At 63.0% G+C, this 12,090-nt stretch overlaps 1 protein-coding gene across 7 annotated transcripts in view; it reads right to left on the bottom strand.

Annotated features, from left to right (window-relative positions):
• Positions 1–162: 162 nt before the first annotated feature.
• The window catches only part of BAIAP2 (BAR/IMD domain containing adaptor protein 2), a 42,453-nt gene continuing 30,525 nt past the window's right edge, over positions 163–12,090 (bottom strand). Inside the window, exons 8-15 of one of the 7 annotated variants that reach the window (XM_035342524.1) lie at positions 10,719–10,946; positions 9,928–10,132; positions 9,132–9,333; positions 8,940–9,008; positions 8,473–8,635; positions 6,878–6,912; positions 4,460–4,507; positions 163–2,396 (exon numbers count right to left, since the gene is read on the bottom strand). In XM_035342524.1, the coding sequence (XP_035198415.1) occupies positions 4,480–4,507; positions 6,878–6,912; positions 8,473–8,635; positions 8,940–9,008; positions 9,132–9,333; positions 9,928–10,132; positions 10,719–10,946 (930 nt within the window). In that variant the 3' untranslated portion in view covers positions 163–2,396; positions 4,460–4,479. Of the gene's footprint in view, positions 2,397–3,759; positions 4,508–5,209; positions 6,348–6,427; positions 6,758–6,801; positions 6,913–8,472; positions 8,636–8,939; positions 9,009–9,131; positions 9,334–9,927; positions 10,133–10,718; positions 10,947–12,090 lie in introns of those variants that run through there. The other 6 variants (XM_035342526.1, XM_035342522.1, XM_035342525.1 and 3 more) reach the window with 6 other exon arrangements.

Here is a 12,090-nt window from a genome sequence, read left to right on the forward strand (position 1 = left end):
GCTTTGCGGCCGGGGGTGCTCGGACCCCTGTGTCCCCCCCAACCCTCCCGTGTCCCCCCCAGCCCAGGGTTTGGTCTATGGCGTGCAAGGCAGCTGCCTCTGGAGGGCAGCATGAGAGCGGAGCTGTGCGCGGGATATTTTTTTTAACTAGAAAGGCTATTATTACATTGTATATTTTACCAATACGGGTCATATCTGCTGTATTTTTTATCAGTGCTGATTTCCATACAGCTCCCCAGCATGTGTGTCAAACATCATCGGGCCAATAATAAAGTTTTTAAAATATCGTAAGCCGTTTGCTGCCCGCATCATTCCCCACTGGTGGCCGTGGGGCCGGGGGCTGCTCTGGATTTGGATGAGGCGTGGGAGAGCTCCGAGCTGCGGCACTGGAGGGCTCCGGAGCCCCCCGGCTAAGGAAAACGCAGGGTACCTGGTGTTGTGTGTGGGGGGGTAAATTTTATTGCTCATAAATTACTTTTTTTCATAAAAAATTCTTTCAGGTTACATCTCGCAGGTGCCACCAAGCCAGGAGGTGCAGTGAAGCCCTGGGGCGGCAGCCCCGCTATGGGGCTGGAAGAGGACGACGCGGGGCCGGCGGCGAGGTGGACCCTGGGCCTGACCCCTGCCTGGCCACGAGCCCCCAGCCCTATCCCGTGGCCCTGTGCCCCAGCGGAGCCCCTTCCCCTTGTCCCCATCTGCCTGTGGCCCTCACCCTGGTCGGTGCCCCCCCAGCTCCTGGTGGGACCCCAAGAAGGCACGGCGAAGGCTGGCACCGCACGGCTCCCCCCAGCCCCCGGCTGATCTCCCCCTGCCTGTGGCACGGGCACGGACAGCAGGCGCTGCACAGCCCCGGCGCTGCGTTTTGGGGTGTTACTGGTTCGGACACACTTCGTGCCAAGGCGGTGGCAGCTTCCCGTGCACGACGCAGCGGCCGCGGAGCTGGAGGCGACCACCCCGGGGATGCGCAGCGGAGGAAGCAGGAGGTGGGCTTGGTGAGCGGGGTGCTGGGGACACCACGCCATGGCCAGGAGAGAACCGTGTGCCCTGGGGAGCAGACAGAGGCCGGCTGGTCCCAGGAGAAGACGCTCTGCACCAGGGCACTCCCACAAACCATCGGAGGGGCACAGCAGCAGTCGAGCCTAACTGGGAAGCAGCCCTAAGGTGGAACCCACAGACAGCGGCCGAGGCATTCGGGTCTCTTCGCTACCTGGGCTAAACCTACCGGCGAAGCAACCACCGAGGGGTCCTCTGAGCTCTAGCGATTAAACAGTGCAAGAAGGCAAATCGAGCGGGAGAGGCGGGAGCGCAGGGCACTGCCCCGCTGGTGCCAGGCACCCGGCTGCGGGTGCAGCGAAGATGCAGATCCTGCTTGGAAAACCCATTCCCATTTGGGCAGCGCACCCTGGTCCCCACAGCGGCTCCTGCTCCTCCTGCGAGGAGGGTGGGGGTCGGGGGGGTGGCTCGGGGCAGCGTGCCCCCTCCTGCCGGCAGCTCTGCGCAGCCAACGCCGTGCAGCGTGCTCGCTCGTGGGCGCGCACCCTAGCAGTAAGCTCAGCGAGTATACGTGTGTATATATCGGCCTCATGCAGCCTTGGAATAGAGGAAGGGAAACCAGCCAAGCAAGAGGGCTCAAGGGGCGAGCCTGGAGGGGAGCGCTCCTTCAAACGCCAGGTGCCCCATGGCCGGGGCACCCCACGGCACGCCTCCACGGAGGCCGCCCCTCCTCAAGTATTTTCCTAGCTTCTGTCTTACAGCAGTACCGTGACACCCACTGGGCGCACTGCAGAGGGAGCAGAGGCCGGCCCCGTCCCCAGGCTGCAGCGCTGGCACCAGTGGCCGAGGTCCCACAGGAGGCCGGGCGCTGGCTGTGGGGCTCAGCCACCCTTGTGGGGAGCCGGGGCTCTCCTGCCTGCCTGAGGGCTCCCACCCAGCCGGGGGGGGACCCATCTCCCCTCTGCCATTGCTGCTGCACCCCGGAGAGCAGGGAGCCCCCCGGGGAGCTGCCAGCTGAGGCCGTTCTCCCCAGCCCTGCGATCTGCTGCTAATCCTAGAAGCAAACCTGGCTACAGGAGAGGTGCCGGGAGCGCCGCGCTCCCTTCTGCACAAGCAGGGGTTGGGCCGGGGGCAGCGGTTTAACCCTCTGCCTCCGAGGGGAGTAAGGATCTAGAGAAAGGAGAGAACGAGGGCACTAGCTTTTAGCCTTTGGCTTTCGAAGCAGCAGGATTAAATAAACTCTGCCTAAAAATGAAGTTCAGGGGAGGCAGACATGCACCGGGCGATGAGGAGGCGGCGTGTGCCACCCGGCACGGCGGCAGCACTCCCGGCATCAGCTGATGAGCGGAGCCGAGCGGTCGTTCGTCACGGTCGGCTTCAGCTGGACGTTGGCAAAGGGGTTTCTGCAGGGAGAGAGGAGGGCAGAGTTTAGCAGAGGCTCTCCCCGTGCACGCAACAGGGCCTGCGAGGACGGGGCAGCGAGCGATGACCTTGGCGAGACCCCAAAAGCTCTGGCTGAGGAGGTGAGGCTGCCGTGGGCTCCGACGGCTGCAGCCGGAGCCCAGCGCACCCCCTGTGGCCGTGGGCGAGCCGTGGGTGCCTGCAGCCCCGCTCCCCTCCACCAGCCCAGCCTCGAGCAGCATTTCTGAAGCGGTGAGGCTGGAACTGCTCTGACCTGCCCAGCCCCTTGCCGAGATATCCCCGCGCTCCTCCACGCCTCTTACGGTTAAAGACGTGGCAGATGTAAGAGCCGAGCCGGCGAGGTCTGGTCACCGCGTGATTTTCTCCTACCTTGCTTTTCAGCAGAGACAAAGCCGGGCTCTTCCAAAGGGAAAAACCAGGGGCACGTGCAGGGAGCCAGGGGTGCTCAGCCCAGGGTGCACAGAAGCGGGGAAGCTGCTCCAGCCCCCGGGCACCTCCTGTGCAGGGGAGCCCCGAGGCAGCTGCAACATGCACGGGGTAGGGCTCACTGCCCTGTCTGCCATGGGGTGTGCTGGGACACCCGGGCACGAGCAGAGCTTGCAGCTCTGTGCCAAGCTGGCTGCAAAACCTCAGAAGCAACAAAACCTCCAAGGGGCAGCGAGCAGGGAGAGGGGAGGCTCCTGAGGTGGTTCCACCGGGGCTGTCCCAGCGCCATCCCGCACCCGCCAGTTATGGGGGCAGGCAGATTGCCACACGCAGAATCTGCAGCAGCGCACAGCCCCAGCACGCATCCTGCACGCCCAGCACAGCCCCCTGCAACCCCTCCTGCGCACAAGCAGCCCCTCGTTGCTGGCCAGCCCCCAGCCTCTGCCCCCATCCCTCCCCAGGAGCCGCACCAGCTACGGCAAAACCCGCACACGCCTGCAGCAGGGAGCTCTCAGCTGCCTGGGGCCCCGCACACCCCTTCCCCCAGCCCCTCCATGCCCAAGCCGGTGCCGCAGGCACCCTGTTAGCAGGACAGGCATGAACACGGGGTGAGGTGATGCTAGGAGCAGCCGTGGTTATCAGCTGCCTCCTCCTGGAGCAGAGCCCGAGGCCTGGGAGATGTCTCCGACATCGGCAGAAGGAGCAGGAGGGGCCTGGTGCCCCCCCCGGCGCTGCCCCCCCAGCCCCTCGCCATGCCTCACCTTTAGAAGCGTGCTTTTGCTTTCCTCAAAAGATAAATGGCTTTTGCTTAAAAATAGGGTAATTAATTTCCCCACCTAATTAATGCAGATTCTTAGATCACTTTTCCCCCTAGGATGCCAAAATAGATTCTCGAGACTGAAAGGATAGAAAAGGTTGCTTTGATGAGTCACCAGGGGTTATTATTTAACTGGTTTTGTTCTGGCGGAGAGGAGCACTTTGGCCAGGAGCCCACGGCTCAGAACCACGGGGAAATCATCGCGTGGCTCGCAGGAGGCAGCGAGGGGCTGCCGGCTGGCTCTCCTGCGCTCCGCAGGGGCCAGGCACTGCGCAAGCAGACCCCAGGGGTTTGGAACAAGGCGGCTCCGAGCTGCGTCCCCAGAGCCGGCCTGGGGCTGGCAACGACATCTACAAGCAAAAAGAAGCTGCTCAAAAAACTGCAAATTAGTGACAACGCGTGGTCCTGCCCTGCCCCGGGGACGGGGCTGCAGCATCCAGGGGTGATGCGGCGACGCGGTGCCGCTGGGGCAGCGACCACCGAGGACCTACAACCAAAGGGATTTGTTACGGGGTCAGGAGCAGGGCGAGAAGCGGGGGGCCCCGCGGAGGCAGCGTGACACCAGCAGTGCCCGGCGATGCGAGGAGCCGTGCAAGCGGCAGCGGGGTCGGATGGGGGGCTCCCGCCACCGGGACAGGGACACGGGGACAAGCGGTGACCGGGCGGGCGCAGCGGCACCGCAGGCGTGCAGGGTGGGCGCAGGAAGCCGAGCGGTGGCAGCGTCCCCACGCACAGCCCCGCGGTGGCACCAGGGGCCCAGCGCCCAGCACAGCGAGGGGCACACGGAGACCATCAACTTACTAACTACGGGCAGGGGCATCTCAAAACCTGGCCACTTCAACATCGGGGCTGCAAGGGAAAGAGAAGGCAGGTTGTAGGACACCGGCACGCTCCGCCGCCTTGACGGGAACAAACGGTGGTGGTTAATGAGAAGAACCGGGCGGACACCGGCTGCGCCGCACGCATCTCCGGGCGGAGAAAGGAGGGGAAAAAAAAGGAGGAAAAGGGGATTTAAAAGTGGGAGGAAAAGTGGGATTTATTGAGAGCTGCGAGTCCAGCAGCGCGTCGGGCACGGCCCCTCGGCACCGTGCGCCCTGCGAGGACGGGAAGGAAACGCACGGCCACAGCCGGAGCCAACCTGCGGAGAGGAGCGGGCGGCACAGTGGCGAGAGGAAGGGAGGAAGGGAGGGGGCTGCTTCCTTCCCACAGCCCCACCAGGAGCACCCCTGGCAGCAGGAAGCAGGGGGGGGCAGCCCCGCTCGCATGCAGCACGGCGCTCGCAGCGAGGCTCTCAGGGGACAGCCAGGACGCAGCACAGAGGAGAGAGCAGAGAGCGAGCGGCTAAACAGCTTTAAGGACTTAATTCAGCAAAGCTGTTTAAACAGAAACCGGGCAGACTTGCAAACTGAGCACAGGCATGTGGCATGGAGGGGCTGGCTCGGGCCCTGGTCATGAAGGGATGGAGAAGGGGAAAAAAAAAATGGCATGGCAATGCAGGCTGTGGTGGGCAGCGCACAGGCACGGCAGCCGAAAAAGACACCGAGGCCCAGCTCAATGCAATAAATAAAACTTTTATTCAAACAATAACTCAGTACAGGGCACATTTCTCTCTGGCTTTTAAAAAAGGTTTCAGCACTTTACAGTCTCCATACAAGTTTTACTAGGGTGGTTTTTTGTTCCTCCCCCTCGCCATTCAGTCACTCAGCATGAAATATCCTGGGTTAAAAATCTTTAGCAAAATTATGACATCGCTGCAGGAGGGTCTCGGTACGGTATGCCCATAGTCTGGTATATAAAACAAAAACTTGTCCGTGGGTATTGCCAGCAATGTCCTCGTAAACAGGCATGTCAGAGGTTTTAAAAATCACATCAGAAAAAAGGAAAGCGTGTAGAGCTTTGCTGCGCAGACGGGCGCAGGCGGTGCCGGCAGCCCCAGCCCTGCCTGGGACGGACACACAGACACGGCCGAGCCGCGCGGGGCTGCGAGCACGTCCCGGGGCTGCTCTGCCCGCCCCCCTCCCCGCACTAAGGTGAGGTAACAATACCTTGCTACAAAAAAATATAGATATTTATAAAACAACAAGGAGGAACCCCTCGGGGGCTGCCGGCCGCCCCAGCGGAGAACCAGCCGTTCCCCGCGGCCGGGGGCTCGGCGCCATCCGCTTCTCCTAACGCAGCCCTCGCGGCTCGGCTGGGGGGGGAAGCGGATCCGAGGGGCAGGGGGGGACCCGTGCCCACCTCGTGGCCAGCCCCGGGGCTGCCCCGTAACAGTACGTACACCAGAGGCCATGCATGTGGGCTCCGTTCCGGGGAGCTCTGCCCGCGCACCGCGGCGTGCGAAAAGCCCCGGAGGAGGGATAGTGCATCTCGAACATTCACAAAGTAGTACAAAAACTGGGTCCCACTAAAAGTGTAAACTGCATCCAGGCTGCTTCAAAGCGAGCACAGACCGATCGGCAGTTTCTGCTCTGAAAAGGCTTCAGAAACAAGGGCACTGTGAACACCAGGGAGGGGTGGAGAAGCACCATGGTTTCCTTGAAGATCACGAGAGTTTAAAATCCGAAAGTAGAGAAAGAGAAACAGGGGGGGGAAAAAAGAGGGGAGAAAGAAGCAGAAAGCTCTTCCGAGCAGCACGGTGCCGCTGCAAGCCCGGTGTCCTCACACCGTTGATACCAGACTGCTGCTGCCGCTGCGGAACAAAGCAGAGGAGGCTGCCCGAGTGCCCGGGACGCTGCCCCGCGGGCGGCAGCCCAGCCCAGCCGGTGCCGCTCCGCTCGCCACCCAAAGTCTTCATTTCTATCCCAAAGACCGAGCGCGTCCTGCCCTACCCACAAGTGGCTCCGGGCTAGAGCCAGGCGGCCCCATGGCGTGGGGCTGCCAGCACCGAGGAGGGAGCAGGGGAACCCCGGGAGCGCCACTGGCTGCGGCCTCACTGCCCAGGTTCAAGCCCAAGAGGCGGCTGCGGAGATGTGATGCTCTCCAGAGAAGCACCAGCCCCATGGGGTGCGAGGTCAGGGATGGCTGGGGCTGGCCCCAGGACCTGCCCCGGGTCGTGCTGTGCCCCGGCAGGATGAGCACACATCCTCGCACAGCCCGCTCCTCGCCACCGCCTGTCCCCAGGGCTGGCAGGGCACAGCCTCCTCCCGGGGACACGGCTTCACCCAGAGCCAACACCAACAACTCGTTCTCGGGTAACGCCGCAGGAAGGTGGAATCTTACCTGCTAACCGACCTCGTCCCGTAGTCATCGAGACCCTGCGGGGAGGAGAGGAAGCGTGGTGAGAGCTGGGCTGTGCCCCTTCAGCTGCCACCGGCGGGTCACGGGAACAGCCCAAAGTGCATCGGCAGCCTGGGATGCTTGGGCCAAGACCAATGCGTTTTGAGATGAAAGGGAGAGGATGGAGATGGCTTAAATGGGATTTAGACAGCGGGGGTGAAGTCACACCGCTCGTTGGAGCGGGACAAGGGAAAGCAGCAGCCGAGCGTCCCGGCTCGCTCTGCCCTGCCCCGCCTTGGCTCAAAGCTCCAGTGACTTTCGAGATGTGAGACACTTGAAAAGGGAGCAAAACTCTGAGAAACACCGGTGAAATGCTCTGTGGAAGGAGGTGTTTGTGCTGCATTAACTCCCACCAGAAATCACACAGGGTTTTGGAACGTTTTCTCCTCCAGCTGGTGCTCAGTGGTGGTCTGGGGGGGCGGAGGGCAGCACTGGTCCCCGAGACATGGGGGAATGGGGCTGGGAGGCGATCCCGTGAGGATGCTGTGCTCCAGGTGAGGACATGCCCAGGGTTCTGGCCACGAGCAGCTCTGCTCCCCATGACAAACAGGAGCCTTCCAGGAAGGACCCGGAGCCGCTCTCTGCCACCTTCATTCCCGCTGCCCCCGGAGTGCTCCTGAACACAAAACCCCAAATCCATCAGCAAACCCTGCCTGGCTTCCCCTGGCATGGAGCAGGACTGTTTCTGTCCCACCCCTGCAGAGACGGCCAGGCTACGCTGCCCTCATCCCCACACACGGCCCTAACGCCTTATCCAAGAAGCCCTGCGCTGGGTTTGGACACTGCTGGCGGGGGAAGCCCCGGCCAGGTCTGCCCCAACCCCATGCCCCAGGTCCCCGTGGGACTGTCACTGGTGTCCAATGGCACTCATGTCCCTGGAGCCACCAACTGCGCCAGCACGGCCAGGAGAAAAACGCTTCCAGCTCCCTGTGAGCAGCTCGTTTCTGGTGGGAGGCTCCCACGGAGTTGGCAAGTGTTGGCCATTGGGGGCTCGTGGTGCCGTTTTGTGCCATTGCCCCTCGTGTCCTGCCCGTTCTGCAGAGGTGAGCCAAACTGGCCTGTCCTCCCCATCCCCACCTCCTCTCCTGCCGCTTCCCCGTCCCCTTCTCCTGTAGGGGAGAGGCTCAGAAGGGGCTGGGGCCGGGCCGGGCACGAGGGGGCCAGGCACAAGCTGCCCGCAAGCCCCAATGGCAACCTTGCGCACGTGCGGACTTACAGCTGTCGACCTAGAGTAAGGCTTGTAGTGGGCGGAGGGTGGTTGGCAGAGGCCACTGGAATAGTCTTTAATTGCACAACCATAGGGCATAAGGTAGTCCTACAAACAACGAACACAGGCCTGTTGGAGAGGAGCCCACCGGCACACGCTAACACCAAGCGCACGCTTTGACGCGCTTCCTTCTGCTGTAAAAACACGGGTAGGACCCAGAAGCTGCATCGCTCCAGCAGAGATCAAGGCTCTGGGGCTCGCTCAAGCGCCTCCCGTTTTTAAAAAAATCCCCCCCAGCACCGGCAAAGCCCTGCAGGCAGCCAGGGCTCACCTGGGAGAAGGCAGGCACGGCCACGCTGTACGGCCTCTGCTTGAAGGTGTTGACGTTCTGCGACGGGAAGGCTTGCGAGGACATGCCGTAGTCGGGCGGCGGGATGGCGATGTCGTCTTTGTCGAGCAGGTTGCCCGTGCTGCTGCTCTTCCCTTGCTGCAGGCTGAAGGGGGGCAGAGCGGGGCCATCAGCAGCAGCCCAGCCCCGTGGCAGGCGTGCCACCGAGTCACCTCGGGCAGCAAGCCACCGGCGGCACCGAGCAGCACCACGGATGAGGGCAAGATGCACGGGGATCCCTTCGTGGGGATCCCTTCCCTCCCTGCTCCCCTTTGCTCCCCCACGCCTCCTGTGCGGGGCAAAGCAGAATATCCCTGCTGAGGCAGTGCCCTGCTCTGATGAGGGCTGGGAGAAGCAGAGGGTCCCCGCCCCGCAAAGCCCCCGCAGCCCTGCCCGGTGCTGGCTCCTACCTCGTGTGCACCCGCTCGCTGCCGTCGTTGTCGAGGACACGCGTGTAGGAGAAAGGAAACCAGCCCCTCCTGGAAGGCAAAGGCAGGGGATGAAGCCAACCTGATGCTTTTTGATGGAGGTGTCAGAGAAGGCTGCGCCCTCCTGGAGCCAGCCCCGGGGGCAGGGGGGTTCGGGGCGGCCGCGGCACTCACAGTTTGGTTTTCTCGCTCTCCCCGTAGTGCCACCCATCCCTGGCCTCCGGCACCAGCAGCGTGATGAGGTCGCCCTCCTTGAAGCTCAGGAGGGTGCTGTTATCTCCGGCAGCGTGAGAGAAAATGGCCTGCACCCTCGTCCTGCCGTTCCTCTCGAGCCCTGCGGCCATGGAGCTGGAGCGCGGCAGCGTCTTGTTTTCGGCTGGCAGGAGACAAGGACCAACAAGCGCCCGAGTCCTTCACCCGTCACCGTGCCCGGGCACAGCCAGGTCTCTGGCTCCCTTACGCTGCCCCAGGTACCAACAACTCTTTGGGTGGTTGATTTGCACCCCTGACACCTCCTTGCACAGCAGCTGCCTGCTCCCCAGGGTCTATGCACATCGCCCACCCCCTGCAGCATCCCCCGCGTCCCTTCTGCCTGCCTCCACCCGCGGCACCGAAAGCACCCCCCAGGCTCTCGCCGCATGGGACAGCATGCCCCTGGTCCCTCAGGACCTCACGGATCCATGGATCCGGGCAGGATCCAGCTGCTGTCCTGGGCATCATCCAACAGCTCCATACAGGAGCAGCCTCCCTGCAGGAGCCTTCCCTGCCCGCTCTCCTCCCCATTCCTCAACGTTTTCCTCCTGGAAATCCCACCCGGGGCCGAGACACCGCTCTCCGGGGAGCTGTGCCAGAACCCGGCTCTGCTTGGCTCCTGGCACGCGGCTCGTCACTGCCCTGCCGCTAACGAAGGGACCCTGCCACCCGTTGGGGTGACCCGAAGCCCCCCCGGGGGCCACCCCAGGAGCCTCACCTGAGGCGTAGCTGTTTTTCGGCGGCACGTTTTTGCGAACTGGAAGTGTATTCGAGTAAGAGTCGCTCAGCTGCTTCTGAGGCTGGGGAGGAGATAAAGATTTGGGCTGTGCTGGCTTCACCTCAGCCCAGTGGTTGTTGTAATCGTCACTGTCTGGGCCTGAGGCTCCGTTCACCACCGGCATGGCCTCCTGTGCCGACATGCGCTAGGGAGAAAGGACAGGAGGGGGGGGAAGACGGGAGATGTCTTCATCAGCAGGGCACCCCCAGCAGCTCCCCGGGCAGGGACGCAGTGCCAGGGAACGCGGCTGACGGCGGAGCAGAGCCTGAGCCCGCTGGGTTCAGCCTCCAGCTTCCTACCTGATACCAACTGCCGGGGAAGGGAGCGGGGTCACCTCTACGGCATTTCACCTCACACCCCATAAATCCCTCCCGAGCCCTACTGCTCAGCTCACACCCCGACACGGGGCAGGAGACCCCCTTCTGAAGGGCGTTTCCATCACGCGAGGGTCACCCCGAGCTCCTTTCTCCCCAGGGTGCCTCGGCGCAGCCCCACAGCTCCGAGCCCAGCCCGTGGGCTCCCCACAGCCCCCCGACAGCCCTGGGCAGGACGGAGGAAGGATGCTGCTCCAGCCCCACCGCAGCCTGCCCGCGTTTTGGGCAACCCCATGCACCCGCTTGCGCCCATCCGTCCAAAGGCAACTTGCTGAGGACCACGGTGCTGCTGGCCTGGGCTCATCCCTCCGGCTTTGCTCGGAAGGGCAGGACAACCTCCACCTCCCGGATACTTACTCCGACAAAAGGTGCCAGCTCCGGGGGGACAGGGAGAGGTTTGGCACCGGGGATGGGGTCAGAGATGATGAGGTTGGACTTGGATGTAGACAGAGGGCTGGGCATGATGGTGCCATTGCTGCTGGCAGCCATCTGCTGCATCAGCTGTATGGCGCGGTCCGGGATCTTGTTGGGATCGGAGCACGACTGCTGCCACAGGGGGAGCTTCTGCGTCAGCATCTCCTTCCCCTGCGAGGGAGAGAGCGAGGTGAGGGGGTGCAGAGCGCGAGGTGCGGGGACCCACGGCAGTGCCCGGCCCTGGCAGGGAAGGATCTGATCAGAGAACGGCCACATCTGGGCAGCACGACTGATGTGCTCCTCCACGCACGGCACAAACAAGGTAAAACACGGGGATTTGCTGCTTTCGGGCTCCAAAAAAAAAAAACAAAAAACACCAAAACCAAAACCAAAATGACTCCAATCACAAAAACTGTAGAGGGAAGGGGAAGGTAACTCGGTCCCCAGCTGACTGGGCTCTCCCGTGTGCGGCAGCTCGAGAACAGACGAGCTGCAGGGAGCGGGGCTGTGCAAGGAGCTAGCTGCCAAGCAAGGAAATAAAACCTGCTTGAAGGCTCTGCCGTGGGACGAGCCCTGAGAGCCGCACACGCGGTGACAGCCATCGCTGTCCCTGCTGCACAGCCCAGCCCTGCTGCCAGCACATCGCTCACCCAGGCTGTGGGGACGCTCTATGGCACGGTGCCTCTGTGCCCACGGCCCCGTTCCCCACCAGTAAAACCCTAATTTAATAAAGCTGCGGGTCGGGAGGCCCAGGGACACTCACGTCACAAACCACAGGGACACAAGGTGGCAGATGCCTGTGACACCTTTCCTGCGCACGGAGGTGGGAAGATCACACCCGTGCCGTGCTGGCACCCAGCCCCCAGAGATGAGCTTTGTGCTCGGGGCTGCTCGGCCCCGAAAGCCTCAGGTGCCACTGAAGGACCCGGGACCACCCAGCACGCAGCTCCCAGCCAGGCAGAGGCAGCGCTGGCCTCATCCTTACCCAGTTAACGCAGCCATGGCTCGGGACAGCACATCCCATCTTGTGACTCTGCAGGAGCAGACGCCCAAAACCACGCTGCGGTTGCTCCCCAGCCAAACGCACGGCACAGCCCCCGTGCAACACAGCGTGTGTGTGCCCATGGCAGAGCTCCACGTGGCGTTGTGGCTGCTCTCACAGACACATCGATCCCGATGCATCACAACAGGCTCCTGAAGCCCGTGCAGAAGCCCCAGAAGGTTTCCCTGCCATCCGCCACGGACCTCGCTGCCCGGTCGCCTGCTGCGGGTGGCAGCACCCAGGCAGGGTGGCAGCACCCAGGCAGGGTGGCAG

Source organism: Oxyura jamaicensis, chromosome 18 (assembly GCF_011077185.1).
Source record: "Oxyura jamaicensis isolate SHBP4307 breed ruddy duck chromosome 18, BPBGC_Ojam_1.0, whole genome shotgun sequence".
Lineage (NCBI taxonomy): Eukaryota > Metazoa > Chordata > Aves > Anseriformes > Anatidae > Oxyura > Oxyura jamaicensis.